Genomic DNA, 18010 nt, shown 5'->3' with positions numbered 1-18010 from the left:
AAGGATTGTGAACTAGAGAAAATGATTTTTGACTTCCACGCAATGAGAACCGTCAAAAAAAATTTTGCGAAAAAATTAAGTCGAAATAAGTGAGATTAGATTTAGCCATTACTATTAAATTACTTGTTTTGAAAAATAATAGCCCCTACAATATCAGAAAAGGCATTCACTTTTATTTAAAGTTTTTTTCTGTTTTTGCTTTAAAAGATTTTTTTTTTTTCAGTATTGGCTTGGGTGTTCATAAAACAAGACTCTATGAACTAGAGAAAATGAATTTGCGTCTGACGCACAATGTGAAATGTCAGTATTTTTTGGATGAGAAGAGTTAGTCACAAAGAGCGCGGCGCTCGCAAAAATGGCGCTGCATGCAAAAACAAAGTACCTCCGAATCAGCTTCATCTTGCGGTTATTGTTGTTAGCGTGAAGGAGTTGTCACATTTATAGGAGTTGTCAAAGGGTGCTCTTAGGGGAAGAAAAATGAAAACTTAATGAATCTTTTAGAAAAGCGTTACGAACGCAGCTGCCGCACGACGTTTACTTCTAACACGCTATTCACAAATTAGACCTCTTTTCACGTGGAATTTTCCCTACGCCTTATTAAAGACGACCGTTCAAATTAACCACAAATGCCCGTCAAAAGGCTGAAATTTTCTCACGCGTTAAAAAATTCATGCCAACACTTTTTTCTACTTTAAAACATCGAATTAAGTTTCCAAATCGACGAAAAATTTTAGTTGTTTGTCAAAATAACTTCCTAGTGGGTGGAAAAAAAAAATCCTCTAAACAATCTCGATATTTAAAACATCATCGCATATTTTTCATTTGATTAATTCTCTGTGGGAAAATCTTTTTTTTAATGAATTTTGATTTCCAATAACAAAAAATAGAAATTTAAGCTACACCAAGACGTTTTCAACATTCAACTATTTTAAACTATTAAATGAAGTTTTCATTTTGATTAAAAATGTGTATTGTGACCTGCATTCGAAAGTAATGTGTTTATTTATCTTGGAATCTCAAATCTAATTTGTTTTTACGTGGTATTTTTCCCGCTGAAAATTAGTTTTTATATAGCTGTTTTTCAGTTAAATTTACTATGCCAAGGTCAAAGTAAAATAGCTTAAAAAATATTAATCAAGTTACTGGAAATTTCTCCTTTAAAATTTAATAAATGTGTGTCCTATATTTCTTTTAATCATATTAGTATTCGTAAGTCAAAAGTAAGTTTGCACATTCATTTCACTGTCTGCATTTAAAACAGCAGATGGCATAACTTCAACAGCTGGTACTTTTGCTTTCACATTATTTCAGTGCGATATGACATAGTTAAAAAGTTATTATTAATGCCGACAATTACGTGCTTTAAATTTAGAATTTGGAGGTAATAGTTAAAATGTTTTACTACCCATAAAAATCTATTAAAAAAGTTAAATAAATGACATATTTTGTAACCGTTTCACAGAAAAACCTAATTTGTCATTTTTGACCCATGTTTTAAAAATCAAAAACCATCTTGATAATTATAGCGACGAGAAATATTATTTATTCAGATGCCATAAATTTTAAAAAGCGTAGATTTTTATTTAAATTTAAAACATTATGATTTTGTGTTATATTTTTTCAGCTGTTGCGTAAGAGAAATAAAGCGGTGTGTGTGGGGGGGGATAAGTAAGTGCGTCTGTAAATGTAAATTGTCTACAATATTCAACTGTATCTTTAATCTTTTTTATTTTATTTCTTTTCTCTGAATACAAATTCATCGAAAGTTTTTAATTTTGGATTGTGAAGATGCGAGTCCGTATTAAATATTTTAATTCGATCAGGACAATGCATAACTAAATCATATAAAATCGCACAAATATGGAATGAAATTTTTGAATAGTGAGACGTTATTAAAAGTCTGGCATAAATTTTAATTCGTTTTAGTTAAATAATATGGATACTTTCATTGTAGTTTTTTTAATTGAATTTTCTCAATGAAAAATTTTTTGTTTTTACAAAATTTGAGAATTTTTTTATAACAGCTTTCTGACTTTAATTTAAATAGATTAAGACGCAAATGTATTTGTTTTAAAGCAATGAAAATGGAGCAAATATAGCTTTTATTTTACGTATTTCATGTAAAAAAATTTCTTTTACTAGTATATGTGCTTGATACTTAATGTATATAAATGTGAGCTTACATATGAAGGAATATTTTTCAGCAAATCAAATCAAATGTATTTTGATATTGGTAAGGTATGTGAATTTTAAAAAAAAATCTAAGTTTTTTTTTTTTTTTTGTAATTAAAAAAATTAAATGTTATTTACTTGTTTTGGATGTTATAGTAATAATGGAATTTTAAAGTTTATTAATATTTAAATTGTACAAAAAGTTAAATAAAAAGTGTTAGAATTTTTGATTAATGACCTTTTGCTAATTTTGAAGTTAACCTTCAAAAATCATAACAGGCTTTTTATACGATATGTCATTATGTTTGTATAAGTGTCCAAACTGGATCAGATGTTTTGCGCTAAAATGTGAAAAGAAAAAAAAATCGTTTTCTTTTCAGAATTTTCTGTGAGCGCGTGTTACGGAATGCATTTTCTGTATTATTTTTATACTTCGTTTTCATTTGTCAATAACATTTGGTTTTTCTTTTCTTTTTCAGTCGCCATGACGTCCCAACCGACGAATGAGTCGGAACTACAACTGTATCGAGTCCTCCAAAGAGCTAATCTACTGGCTTATTACGACACCTTCATTTGTCAAGGTAAACTTCTGCATTATTTATTGTTCTGCTCAATGGGCATTAATTTTCTTTTTCGCTCTTCTTTGCCTTTTCTCGAGGCGGCTCATTTTTCAGTAATTGATTAGCGATTGAAATCGGTAAAGAAAAAAAAAAAATTGGCCTCCGAATTCAAACTGAAAATCACAGAACTGAAAAACTGAATTTGTTCCTAAACGAGCCACTTAAAAATCCCAAGCTTCATTAATCTCTCTCAAATCAATCGCAACTTTCTAAAATTTATAATAATTCCGAGCCTCTGTAATTTCTTTATTTCATTTTGTTTTCGGAGTCTCATTTTTTAAAATGTCAAACTTGGGTTTCATTCGACAAAAATAATTTTTATTCTGCAGCTGAGCTGAAAGAAATTAACCAATCATTTAAATCTGAATTGCATGCGCCGCTTGGAGAAAGTTTTTGTCTTTCATCCGTATAAACAACTAATTTAAAACATACTTAAATAATGATTACTAATACTATTTGGCAATCATGTTGAATCATGTAGATTCACTGAGCATGAAAACTTCCTGAAATCCTTACATGTTGTTTTAAAACAATTTTTTCAAGGAAGCTGGAAGTACTAATGAATATGCTTGATTTTATAATTTAAAAAAGAATAAGATGAAAAATTCAGCATCGAATGCTTATAGTTTTTCTTGTAGTGCTGCGTGTGTCAGTTTTGGCAAACATTCCTATTTGCTATGTTAAAACTATTTATTGTTTAAGTTCTTGTATTTAAAAGCAGATTTATATAATTTGTAGTCTAAGATAAAGATCAGTATCAGTTTTAGTATTTTAATCTATAAAAATTCAACTCGATGAATTTTTCAGAAACGTAAATAGTTAAATGAATAAATAAAAAAGAAAAATATTTGCCACTTTGGTAAAATTGTCCATGTCCTCTTTAGTTTAAAATAAGATGCCTTTGTTTTGTTCAAAAACGAGCAAGTATCATTTAATCCCATAATATTATATATTTAGTGAATAGATTTTTTTAATCATGTTTTAGACATTTTTCCGTGTTTCCTGAATTAAAATACCTGGTGCAATATTTTCCTATCAGTCTTTTTTCTCAGTTCTGACATATTTCAGTATTCTTTGTACCTTTAGAAGAAATACATCAATTAAACTCATAGTTATTATCTCAAAGTTGGATAATTGCACCGAATTCTTAAATGTAATTGTTCATAAGAGCAAAATTGGGAGGTAAATGCTTTAATTTCGTGTAATTAAAAACATCAAAATACCATTTTTTTCACAATCGTATTTAATTGCAAAGTAAATATTGATGTTGATTAGTTTTTGATGATGGTTTTATAAATTATTTTCTGTTTTATGATATAAATTTATCCATGCATCATCGTTTACTTAAAAATTTTAAAGCTTTACTTGTAGCTGCATAGTAATCGGTCTTCGAATTTTAGAATTGAAAATCAGCCTTGGAAATGTCATGTTTTGCTGAAGACTTTTTCTGTTTCTTTTCCGATGAATTCTTAGAACAGAACAACTACATTCCAAAATGTGTGACCTTCTATCAACTTTTCATATTTCTGATCTCTCGTCTAATGTTTGCACCTTTCTTTTGCTTTTTCAGAATATATTTTCTTTCGTTTTTTTCCCCTGTCTTTCTCTCGAATGCTTGTTTTCCTTTTATTTCTCAGTCTTTGTATCCTTCCTTGAAAATGTTCACTCTCTTGTATGCAAATGCGTGGAGAAAATGCGGCCATCTTGTGAAAATTTGAATGAAATTGACTTCCGCTCTCTCATACAGGTTTTGTATGGCCTTGAATCTTAGATTCATCTCTTTTACGATCATCTTCACAGCTTTTTTTGCCCTTTTCTGCATATGAATATACTGTATGTGGAATCTGTCCATTCTTGAAAAAAAAAAACTTCTGTTTGTTGATAGCGAATTTAATTGTATGGATATTTTATCATGGATTCTGCTGAATGTAAATTCATTTGCACAGATGATTCGTGTTGTAGAAGTGTTTGCTAGTAATAAAACACACTAATGATTCGTCCAAAAGAAGTGTTTCCTAGGAAGTTTTTGCGTTTTTCTAGAAATTCTTCAGTCGGCAGTACGTTAGCATGTTTCATTCAAGTTGCTTCGTTATAACTAATGAAGTGGAACTAGTAGGAAGTTAGAAGCTCATTAAAGGATGCCTCGCCAATATGGGATCAGTATGAAAATTCAGAAAGTTCTTATTAAATGAAAAATGTTAAATTAAACTTTGATTAGTCATAAATATCTCATTAAGGAAAAAAGTTTTTTTTTTTTTTTTTTTTTTTTTTTTTTAAGAATCAGTTGTTTTGGCTTAGTACTGGAAATGCTAGTTGTGATTGAACGAATCCAAAGACTTTCATTGGAGCATCTGTTAAATGATATCAATACTGATGTAAAAGTGGAGCAAGTGACTGAAATCCATAGTCATCGTTAATTTCTATCGCATATTAAAATCTATCCGAATGGATCTAATTGAGTGTAGAGATACTTTTGATTTATTGGCATTTTTATGTGTGTGTGTGTGTGTTTTCAAATACATGATTATCTATATTCAAGACTTGAATGCAGCTAAGATCATCTATAGTGTCAGATACCGCAAATTTCGTTATATGCATGTTAAGCAGAAGTGTCTTATAAGCGAATGAAAATGTCTGATTCATCATTGCTTATCTTCCTTTTATATTCATTAATAAAAATATCTAAATTTATGGGATTTTGCGTAAGTATGGAATAAACATGACCGGCTATGCTTCCTTATTAAAAATTCGTATGAATCATCCTATGCTTTGACAAACTTTATAGATGAATTTTGGTTTGCGTTACAATGATCTCCTTGATAAAAAACATTGCCATTCCATTAAATTCCTTTATATATTATATCTAGTTGAAGAGTTTTGAAATCGAGTAAGTAGGTTTGATTCCTCATTGCTTATCTTCCTTTTCTCGTTTTTTCCTTTCCATTATTTTAAATATCTGAAGTTATGAGATTTTGAGTAAGTACAGAATAAATTTGATCGACTGTAGTTCTTTATTAAAAGTTCAGAAGAATGTTAGGCCCAATTTAATCTTTGAAATATGAAAACACAATTATGTGCAGTAAATATCGCAGTCATTAATTAGCAGCATTCGAAAGAGGGTTTTTTTTTAAAGAAATTCTAAAATGCAGCCCAAATATAAATTCTTTGATTTTGTTATGGAAGAATTTTGAAATTATTCTTTAAACAAAAAGGAACTCCAGAATTTTTATATCAAAATATATTTTTATATTCCGTGGGTATCTTTCTCCACAAGAAAAATTCGTGCAGATCTTTCGTACTCGAAAATAAATTCATGTTATTTAATAGATTCAATGTTATTTCAACAGTTTTGTAGATTCAATCTTATCTTCTGTAAACAGTTTAGTAGGTTCAATAGAATGCTATTGAAATCAAATATTTATTTTTATAGAAAACAATAATTCTCTTTTTTTTTTTTTTTGTGAGACATTTATTAATTCAAAACATATAATTGTATGTATTCTACGCTATAATCTTTTACATTTTAGCTCTCAACTTACAATTCACATTAAAAGTAGACAATGTTAAGAGTTTCCTTATTTTTTTCGCTATTTTATTGCTAATAATTTCAACTACTAAAACAACAGTTTCTTTACATAAGAATGATTTAAACAAATATGGGAGTTACTGTTGTAATAATCTTTTTTTATTTCCTCCAAATAATTTTTTTCATTTCCAAAATGATAGGCTGAAATAATAATCTGGCATAAATTTTATATTATGAAAAGGAAACAAAACTTTTAGCAAAAATAATAAATAAGATTCCTGAGTGTAAGAAAAAAAAACATATAAAAAAGAATTGAAAAGACGCTTTAAACCTGTATTAAGTTCTCTGATATTTAATCATGCTTCAAAACCAAAGTGTTTATTCAAAGACTCATTTGTGCAAATAGTCTTATATGACTTGTAATTCTACACAGCGATTTATTTTAAATTCTTTTGAGGAAATTTATCCAAGAAAATGGAAAACAGGCATTCCACATCTTCAATATAAAATGTTATGACTCGAACTCAAACACATGTGTCGATATTTGATTAGAAGGTTTCTTTTTCTTAAATCGTGAATTGCAACTTAAATTTTTCTTATTGTAAAGGTAGATGAAAAAGAATACGTGTCTTTTGGATCATTTCCTATGTGCAGGTAATTCATAGACTATCTATGTGGCGTGATTGGAATTTTGTTTTTAATTATACTATGGGTTCGAATTTTCATGAGCACGTGTGCTCCATCTTCATAAAATTTAGTATCATGAAAAGGTTTTTAATAAATTCGGCTTTAATTTGTCAGATTTATTTTACATCTTATCTCGCCTAATTAACTTCATATTCACCATCTTAATTTTCAGCGACGATAAAGAAAGAAAAAGTCTACTTTTTTATCGTTTTGTAAATGGATGTACATTCCTTTTTCCAATAACATTTACAATACATGGCCGTTAGTATCTACTTCTAAGTAGACACTAACGGCCATGTATAGAAATGTTACTTTAAAAACTTCTTTTTGCATAGTTCATGCAACACTTGCAATTACTTGCTAAGAAATGATAACAAAAATTGGCAATTGTTATTCAGTTTCTAGCACAGGTCCTAGAAAAACATCAGTGTTTTACCCAGTAGGATATTTAGATGTAGCGTTTGATTCATTATATTTTCATCAGCTATATCGTTAAAACATTTAGGAGACTCTTGTTGGCTATAAAATATGTTGTCTTAGAAGAAAGGGGAAATTCGGGACTGTAACTATTACAGAGGTTTAGAGGGCCTCTGAGAAAAGAGGGATAAATATACCTATTCTTTTATGCTTGGGATTTTATTTTTTTAAAAAACTGAAAGATTAAATTTCGCTAACAATATTAATATTTTCACTTTTCAATTAAGAAATTATTTTTATAATTAGAAATGAAGCTCATTTAAAATTAAATAAAAAAGGTAAAACCAAACTCAAAAAATTAACATCGATAAAACAATTTATTTTCCCCCCTTCAAAGTTAGATTTTTGAAATGCAAATTAAGAATAAAGTATACTGATTAATTTATTAATAAACATTTTAATTAATTATGTCTCTTATGTTTCCTTTTGTTCTTTTTATGGCATCAACAAGCTTCAAAAATATTTTATTCTTTTTAACGAGCAGAATTAAACAGGATTCAAAACTAATATATAATAAGCACACATCAAAGAAAAATTTATCACAAAAATTTTGATTCCATCAAAATTTATGTAACTCCTTTGTAAATTACAAAACATTAACCATGATTAGAAAAAGTTATTTAAAATTGGAAGAAATAATAAAGAGGTAAATAATAATAAAAATAATAATTAATTAATTAATCGTTCCTCTATTCTCGAGTACCTAGTTATGTCCATGGGAAACTTAGTTACAAATAATTTATTTAAATCTTAGTGCACATTTTTGCATTCACATAGCAGGATTGGCTGTAGTGACAAAATGACTAGAGGAATTAATTTAAGGAAATAAAAAAGAAATAAAATGTGCATTTTTGGCTGTTAAAAAATCTTTTGCTGGTAATATAAATAATGTTGGTATTATTTCTTTTAGGACTATTAAATAATTTATAAAAATGCCTGCATGTTTATATCAAAGATTCCGCAATAGGAGACTACTAAAAATTGATATGCATTTTGAGTACCATATTTTAAATCACAGTCATGACAGCTACATTCTGCATATATTGAATTTTAAATGCAGCTGAATTTAAACAGTTTTGAGAAATTTTATCTAATACATAATCATGATCTTTCTTGATGATAGACAGCTAAAAGTCATCGCTTTTCCTTGCTTTCTTTGAAGCAGACGGAAAAAGCTGTCTGCAAAATTTCAAAACACATTTTAATAAAAAAATTTTTAAAGATTTATTCATTGTATATTTCATTACTGAGCAACTAATTAATTTTTTATCTGTATTTTCTTTATTTTCTAGTAACCTTTCCTGCGTTCATTTTTATGAGCTTCCAACTTGCCATTTTTAATGATTCGGAATTATAGTTTTGAAAGTTAAGGGATCGATAGAAAATTACAAACAGAAGAGAAATTTAACGGACAACTCTTAAAATGCAGACTAATTATTTATTACGGTTGTATTAGTTATTAGCTGTATTATTTCCTGTCGTATTATTTATTAGCTGTATTATTTCCTGTCGTTATGGCATGGATTTATTAAAAAAATTAAGTGTAATTTAATTTAGTTTTGAACAAAATGGGCTAAAATGTAGTGAATTGGTTTGCATTTATGCATGATTTAATATGACTCTTTCTTTAGGATCAATGATCCACCACTCTAGTTCTTCTAAATTTGTATGCAAACATCGAAAAAGATTTATTTGAAAAAAGGGAATTTCTTAATGTTAAATTGTCAAGAAATTTGAATCCTTATCCACTCTATTGTGATAATTGGTCTAAATTTTTGGACTTACAACTTTTTATAAAATATGTTAACTCATTTTCTTTTCCTTAACATTATAGTTATGAGGTTAGAAGTTGACTTACTTCGATCGTTATACAATTCAGTATGGAAATCTTTACCCTACAGCATATTATCAAAAATTCATCTTACTGGAATTAGCACTTGTTTTTTTATATTACACACTTAATGGTGTGTTATTTCATTATCCTTTATTTTTAAAATTTTTCTAATTTGATAACTTTTTAATAGCATGCTTATACCTTCTAAATTTATTGAGATTTTCAGTTGTTCTTGTTATTTATCTTTAAATAAATTAATATTCTAAAACATATAACTTTAATAAACAGATCTTTTAAGGCTTAATGCGCTAACACACATTTGCATTGTAGAAAAAAATATACATTCTATTTATAAGCAAATACTTATTTTTTTTCTTTACGACACATTATCTAAACGTTTTAATATGACGAAATAAGATGCTGTTATGCACTTTCCCTCGCTAGATAAGTATATATTCTTGAACGTAATCGAAACCTTAACCTCGATTTAAAATGAGCGTCATTCAAATTATATTTGAACTGATATATTTGACAGCATGAATGCTAAAATTTCCGAATTAATTTTTTTAATTAGTTTTTTGGACAAATATTTATTTTAAAATTTCTCATTTATATAATTTAACCGTCCTATCTTATTATAGAACACCAAATAAAAGTCAATGAAAAAAAAAGTGTTCAGGGTATGATTTGTATAAAATTACTTTCCTTGTGTATCCAGTTGTTTTGTCTAGCTTTCTTTTATTTTGATTCATCATTCCGCACGCCCTCTAATTTGTGTTTGTCTCTGCAGATATCTCTTCTTATTTCTGAAGTATTTTGACCCATTAGAACTTTTTTTTAAATATAGAAATAAAGTTATTGTTCGACAATCTACAGTTGATGCCAATGTTCTGTAAGCGGGGCATTGCTCCTTCAAATCATACTGTGCTTTGACAAACTATACATATGAGCTTTGGTTTGCATTACATTTATTTCTTTAGTGAAAGCACCGAAGAAATAAAAAAAGAAGAGATGGAGAAAAATAAAAAATATGAGATGGAGAAAAAATTAAAAAAAGAAGAGATGTAGGAAAAAGTATAAAATCTTGAATTCGAGTAAGGGATAGGAAGATGATTATGTCTGTCAGAAGAAAAATATTTTAGGCTTAGCTTCCAAAATGTATAGATGTTTAAATGCGAGCTTCTGCATCTGTTTATAAATCAAATGAAACTTGACAGGGTTTAAGATTAATAACACAATCATATCTCTGAAATACAAGTATAAGTAGTAATTCTTAATCTACAAAAGTTTCAAAATGATCAACGATAGGATGATAATGCAGAACTAAAAGTAGAATGGCATCGAGTATATCGAGTAAAAAGTAGTATTAAAAATACTAGATAAAAGCAATGAGTAAAACAAAAATTATTTACAGATACATTATGTGAAACATTGTGATATTTTAAGCAGTGACTGATTGTATATCATAAATTTAAAAAAAAAAGTTCTGCATGGACATTCCATTTTTTAAATTCCTTCTTTCACTTTAATTTTCTTTTCTAATAGAGATTTTCTACTGATGGAGCTTACAATAACTCCCTGCACTAAAAATAATTACTTGTGAAAATATAACAAGGAAGTTAAAATTTCGAAATTCTATCTGTAAATAATAATAATAAATAAATAAATAATAAATAAAATAAAAAGAACTTTCCATCAGTATGAAAAAAGATCAGATACTCTAGGATCGTGATTTTCCTTTTGATCTCAATGCTGATCTAAGGGTACAAATTTTTCATTTGGTGTACTGATAAATTTAGTTTTGTATTCTTTAGATTTTGTAACATTTTGTATGGTTGTATTTTTAAAGAAAATGTTGCAGTTTTATTCATCACTCCTATTTAAAAATAAATCATACTTTAACAAAAAAAAAATGCAATTAATACGAAGGATTGTAAAAAGAAAGGGTTGTTAGTTCAGAAATCATCTTAAAAGAGTGCAGATGTAAAAAAGAAAATAATAATAAAAAATATAAGAATTACTGTCTTGAAGCGATATTTTCTAACTAAAAATTTCAAAAGGGTCCTATTCCAAAAATGTTTGAAACACTTCCTTTTCAAATGCAAAAGTTTGTTATTATTATTTTTTTTTACAGATATGAGCTGAACTTCCTTTTCTAGGCTTTTCAGTTTTAATCGGATTTTGAATCGCTTGTTTCAACGAAAATTATTTCAAAGAGTTCACTTGATCGAAATTCTGTGGAAAAAGCTTTAGTTACAAAAACTCCTCTTTGTTACATTTTTTAGATGTGTACAATCGCTTCCTATCTAGGTTTGAACTGCCGGGAGATAAGCCATCCTGTAGTTTGGCCAAGCGCCAAAGTACACATGTGAAAAAACGGCGCATAATCCTATGTAACATTTTTCGAGTCACCTGATTTGAGTGTCACTTTCTTCATCTTCAACCCTTCCTCCCTAAAAAAAGATAGGCCCGAAGAAAAACATTATGATTTTATTTTCGCTTTTTTAAAACCCTTTTTTAAACGAGTATATTTGTGAATTTTCCATATGATACTTGCCTAAAAAATAAAAATAGTATTAACCTTTATTCCCTCGTTGATTTTCAAAATCGATGGTCGTAAATGGATAGTTATTTTATGTGGAAAGTGTAAATTAACATATTTTGAACCATTTTAAAGTAACGTGATCTGAATGGAGAACCTTCTTAACTGCCGTCTTTAAATTTCTGGGCCTTCGTTCGCATTCCTAATGCCACCTCATTATTTTCTTCTCGTTTGGGAATTAATCATGGACTTAGAGGGGGGAGGGTTGAGAGCTAGGAGAAAACGAACAGTTAAAACAATTGAGTGTTTAGTTTTTGCTTTTTCTTCTTGGTTCCAAAAACGGAGAGCTTGTTTTGGATTCAATTTAACTAAAAGAGATTACGTCCTGCAAAGAAATTCACGAACAAAATACTATAGAAGACTGTTTTCACAGGAGTAAGCCCAGAAACGCCATGATTTTTCTCATAATTGAGGCGTGGTATACATTTGTGATACGATTGATTGATGTCATATTTTCTGTAACGGGTTAAAAGGGTTAATTTTTTTTAAGTGTAATGAATGCCAACTTCTGATAAATTCTCAACGTCTTAAAGGGATGATGTGAATAAAGTATTCACACTGAAATTTTTTTTTAAAGTGGATATGCGCGTGCAAATACAGTTAAAATAGGTTGTTGTTGTCATCAAAATAAGTAACTTGAAAATTAATTAAATCTGTATATGAACAGAATAATTTTGTTTGGTTCAATATCTTGTTCATATTTCATCGTATTTATAGCTAAATTTCTTTTGATGAAAACTTCGATATTTTTCTCAGAATCGCCCCTTCAAAAAAATGTTGTTGCATTTATTGTTTTGTTTATTTTTTGCAATTTAAATTAAATCGGGATAAATTTAGAAAATTTAAGTATGTTTTAAGGAAAATGCAACTTTTGTTTCTGTGAGAAATTTTATTTAACATAATTTCTTTACGCATTCATTCAAGGTAATATAATTTTTTTGCTGAAAAATAAATATGGAAATAAAAATTAAAACCTTTGTCAGCATTATCCTAATGTATTATTTTCTATGAATGGGAAATGAGTAAAAAATTTCTATAAAAATTTTGCTAATCGTGTTGGACTGTATTTATAATTTCATTTCAAAATCAATTATATTTTCAATTTCTGTTAATCTTGGTTTAAATTAATTTACCTCATCATCATGATTTCTTCAATATATATATATATTCATTTTTATCCTTTAGTATGGTCTTCTTAGTAAGAATAGGAAATTGTTCACAAGAAGTAGGAGAAAATAATCTTTGTTTGAAATTGAAATTGAAAATTGAATGATTTAAAAGGCAAAAAAGTGAGATCGCAATTGAAATATCAGTTATGCCATATTTATAAGCGTTTTTTCATGACGTATTTGGTGTCGTTACTTTAAAAAAAAAAAAAAATATATTTATCAGCTTTTTTCATGACACATTTGGTGTCGTTTCTAAAAACTAAAAAATAATAATAATAATAATCATAATCATAAGGCGTAGACACAGAAATTTCTCGTATTTGATAAAGAAACGAAAATAAGTGTTTTAATCAAAACTGCTATAGATTAATTACGTTATAGAACTAAAAAAATTCTATATAACTTGATTAACAAAGCCTTCTAAATAAATTTATTTTTCCAAAACATCCTTGAAAGTTGCATAACAAAATGAAAACTCATTGGCATTGAATTGATTTAACAAATAATTAGCTATGGAACAGAATGAACAAACAAAGCAACGTATCGTAATAACGTGACTTAACCAATGGCGTGATTTTATTTAATTTCTAAAACACATTTCTTTCTCTAAATATTCAACGAATACAAAAAAGAATGGGAAATTCTCGCAAGGCAATTTCTAACATTTCGTAATCTATTGACTTTTAAAAATGTAAATAAATAACTAATAAAATTGGCCAATAACAGTCAGAAAGATAATTTTGAAGCTAAAATTCGACTTTACGACTGTCATATGTATGCGTGCAAAGTTTTTGTTTATTGGAGTGATTGCCACTCGTAATGTGTGAATGGCTAGGTTAAGACACAATGATGATGGATTGGACGATCGCTTGGAGAGGGAGGGATCAACAACTTCCTTTTCTCGCGTGGAATGAAATAGTTGATAGATATTCTTTCATTAACCTAAATACTTCCTCACGACATATATTTACAATGTAACGCTCGATAAAGGTCTACATTTGCTTAATGAGCACTCACTCAACATAGAGCGACACTTGAAACGCTACGACGGATCGTGGGAACGGAACTTTTTTATTGAACTTATCAAAATAATGACTTTCTTTTATCATCAAAACTCTAATACAGAAAAATACGGCTTCTGCATAAAGGAAACCTTTATAATGTTTTAAATTTAGGAGGGGTGGATTTTTTTTTCTTTTTCTTTTATTTGAATCTGAGTGTGTGAATGTTATTTTAAAACGAATGAATAGTTGCTTTAACGTTTGCAAATTTCTTTTTATTAATATTTCCTTATATTAAAATAATGAAATCAGCAGTGAACTTATAAATAAGATGTAGAATCGAAATAAAAAAAATAGAAGTACTAATAAATAATCGTAAAATGAATATCCTAGTAATTTTTGTATATATATATATATATATATATATATATATATATATATATATATATATATATAGAGAGAGAGAGAGAGAGAGAGAGAGAGAGAGAGATAAATAGATAGATATTGCTCTGAAACCATAGATTCAGTAATATAAATTATGATACATTATCACATATATCAGTGAAATCTGTTTAGTAAAAGCAGTTGGCATTTGTTTTTGATTGAACAAACTCCTTGTCTTTTTCTTTCGAAGACAAGCAATATACTTTATTTGTAAATGAAAATTGAATCCATTATAGTTTCCTAAAGAAAATTTTCGAAAATTTTGATTTTTTTAAAAGAACATTGTAGGCATTACTAGCAATACTAGTGCTAGTTAATGTTTTTTTTTTTTTTTTTTTTTTTCATTTCCACCATCTCTTCTCATTCTACAGATCAAACTGTTGTGCTACTTTATGTTGTTTCCATAAAAGAATTTCTTTTGTTTGTCCATTATTCATCTTTTATTGGATTCTTTTCTGATTTGAAAAGAAAATGCATATTTCCAGAATACGGATAATTAAACTAATATATTAAGAACATTTCTTAATACCTTGAAAAATACATTTATTTTCCTGAATTTCGATAAACTTTTGATGAATTTTTGAATTCCACATTTCTACATTATCTCTCTAAACCTTCAATGAGAAATAAAGCAACTGAGTTGTCCATAATTAATTAGAATAAATTATTGATTAAGCTTGCTTTACAATTTGCAACTATTTTTAAAGGGAAAAAAAACCTTTATCACATTTAAAAAAATTACCCATATTTATCAAATCTTACTATCACCCATGAGTGAACATGTTCTGCCCTGAGTTCGTTAGCTTTTCGAAAAAGCAGGAACGACCGATTTCTGAGCTTCTCTGCAAATTTCCAACCTTTTTTTTTTTCCCTATCACCCCTTTCAATTTTCATGTGCAAAAGTCGATGCAGGGCGATGTCTTTGGAAGGGTTAAGGCCCCTTTTTCAAAAGATTGCACTGCTCCTGACGTTCCCACACACCCGGGGGGCTTTCTAAGGGATGGACCTGTTCCCAAAGTGCGCTTCCGGAAGGGGCGGCACAAAAACTTTCCACTCAAAAAAGAGTTGAGCGGGGTCTTCGAACTGATTGGGAAAAAGAACTTTGAACCCATAGCTTTTGGGAACTCACTCCTTTTCTTCTTGGGGAACTTCTTCACTTCACTTTCTTATTCTTCTTCAACTCCCCAATGTCTTTCTTATGTGGGGTTGACGAAGGAATCAAGTTAGGAATCGTAAAAGTTTTTGACCTTAGCTCCTTTTTATTTTATTCCCTAAAAATCGATTTTGGAATGCGTTATTTTTTTAACACTTTCACCTCAACATTTTATTTACTTGTCGGTAACTTTAACGGTGATGTTAATGAAATAGAGTAGGGTGAAAAAAATAGCGATGGTTGAAAAAAAATGGCAGAAAAGTTTCTTTTTGGTTACTAAATATTCTTCAAAAAGACCTTAAACACTGAGTCGTATACTATCAACAACTTAATTAAGATTTTTTGCAACTCTAAATATGAATAATGCCAAGTACAATTATATCTCCTGTATTTAATATCAATCACCAGATGAAATAGACTTTTATTTATATATGTACAGAAATAGTCGTTTGAATTTATTTAATTCTTAAAAATGATGAATTTTGTTTCCAATTTTAGAAACAATATTCATTGCCTCGATCTATTTTTATAACCTTCAGAATGTGCTCGTAACATTCTTCAGTGGTTTTATGTGAGCTTGAAAAACGTTTTTCTGTTATTTTTCTTTTTCTTCTACTTGAAAAGCATTCAAGCATAAACCATTTTATGTCTTTCTTTGATATAAAGTGGAATAAGATTAAATTACTGGGTTTTTTTTTATATCACTGGCGGTTTTATTCTCCTAAGAAAAAAGGGCAACTAACTATTATCAAGTATATCTGTTTAGTTAAATTTTTTTGGATTTTTTTAATTTCACTTCGTTTTTGTTTTAAATTTTCGTCATATCTATAGCAACAGAATCTATCCATAAAAATAAATAAATTGCTGGCTTTTTTTTTTTTTTTTTTCGTATTAGCATATTCCAATCTTTTTTCCAAGCAATCTGTTCAGATACGTTCGTGTGATTTTTTTTTCCCTAATTGTTTTTCTTGTATTCATAGTTTCTACTTAGAAGGGAAACCCCTCATATATTCACAGAAAATCAACAAATTTTTGTTTCGATTTAGTATTAGTTAAATTTGTTGAAGTAGTTGTAAGTAGAATTACACTGCCTTGCAGATTTATCAGAGAGAAAGGGAAAATAATGGTTTGTATGTAAGATACTGTTAGATTGACGCAACTTGGTGAATTTTTTATATTAATTTCATTTTTTCAAATATAATAACAGTCGCATTTTTTAGACTTTCTGCATATATATATTTGGTTTTCAAATGTGATATTTTTTTCAGCATTTTTATAGTACCTACTTTATTTAGAATGTGTCCGATGTAGCAAAAAGTTTTCAAGAGAAATTAAACTTCTAACCATTGAATTTAAGATGTTCTAGTGTATTAAATTTCTAACCATTGGATTTAAGATGTCCTAGTGTATTAAACTTCTAATCATTGTATTTAAGATGTCCCAGTGTATTAAACTTCTAATCATTGGATTTAAGATGTCCTAGTGTATTAATATACTGGTTTATTATTAAATCCTCAGATGTAGAGTATTGTCTAGATTTAAACATTTCTACATTTGCAATTTTTTTTAAATTTTATTTATTTATTTATTTTGTACGGTAAAATTTAACGGTACGGATTTTGTCACTCTTTATTACTGCCATCTAGGTTTTAAATCGATGTGTTTTTTTATTTATGCATACCATGTTTATAATGCCGGAAGAAAAAATGAGAAATGATTAATATAACAACTCAAGGATACGAATTGTAATCTTTTCCATTGCTAAATCTTTTTTTAAAAAATAGAATCAGCTATTTTTATCTATCACATTTTTCAAAAAAGTTAGCAATTTCAATTTAAGGTGGATATGATCAACATAGTAATAGAAATTCAAAACATTCTTAGACGTTGTTTCGAAATGTGATTTCATTCGTTTTGAGTTTGAATAAATAATTTGAAATTCTCTTCTTTTCTCCTTGTTGTTATTCTGCTCTTCTTTCGTTGTGATATCGTATCTCGATTCACTATTGCTCACTATGAGAAATTTTAAACAATAATCTAATGTACTTTTGTATCTATCAACAGATAGTGTTCAATCTTTTTCCAGCAATCTATTTTATTCTTTCCCCAAAAGCACCAAACTCGATTTCAAGTAATTCTTATTTTACCCACTGTTTGTGCTGTGCACTGTTTTCCTTTCTTTTTGTAATGCCGTGAGGATTCAGAATGAAATAAATTGCGTGAAAATGCACGCTTCAAACTTTTTCGAATTTTTTACTTCTTTTCCTTTTGGAGATTCTTCACATTCAAGGGAATTGGTTCGATTTTCATTTTACTGAATTCTAA

General features: G+C 28.3%; 1 protein-coding gene across 6 annotated transcripts in view; it reads left to right on the top strand.

The window, feature by feature from the left end:
• The window catches only part of LOC129960309 (NGFI-A-binding protein 1-like), a 281783-nt gene that overhangs the window by 203225 nt on the left and 60548 nt on the right, over positions 1-18010 (top strand). For all 6 annotated transcript variants that reach the window (XM_056073650.1, XM_056073649.1, XM_056073647.1 and 3 more), the window contains exon 2: positions 2652-2753. In XM_056073650.1, coding sequence (XP_055929625.1) covers positions 2657-2753 — 97 coding nt within the window. In that variant the 5' untranslated portion in view covers positions 2652-2656. The remainder of the gene's footprint in view (positions 1-2651; positions 2754-18010) is intronic.

Source organism: Argiope bruennichi, chromosome X2 (genome assembly GCF_947563725.1).
Source record: "Argiope bruennichi chromosome X2, qqArgBrue1.1, whole genome shotgun sequence".
Taxonomy (NCBI): domain Eukaryota; kingdom Metazoa; phylum Arthropoda; class Arachnida; order Araneae; family Araneidae; genus Argiope; species Argiope bruennichi.
This window is presented reverse-complemented; position numbering and strand designations above follow the sequence as displayed.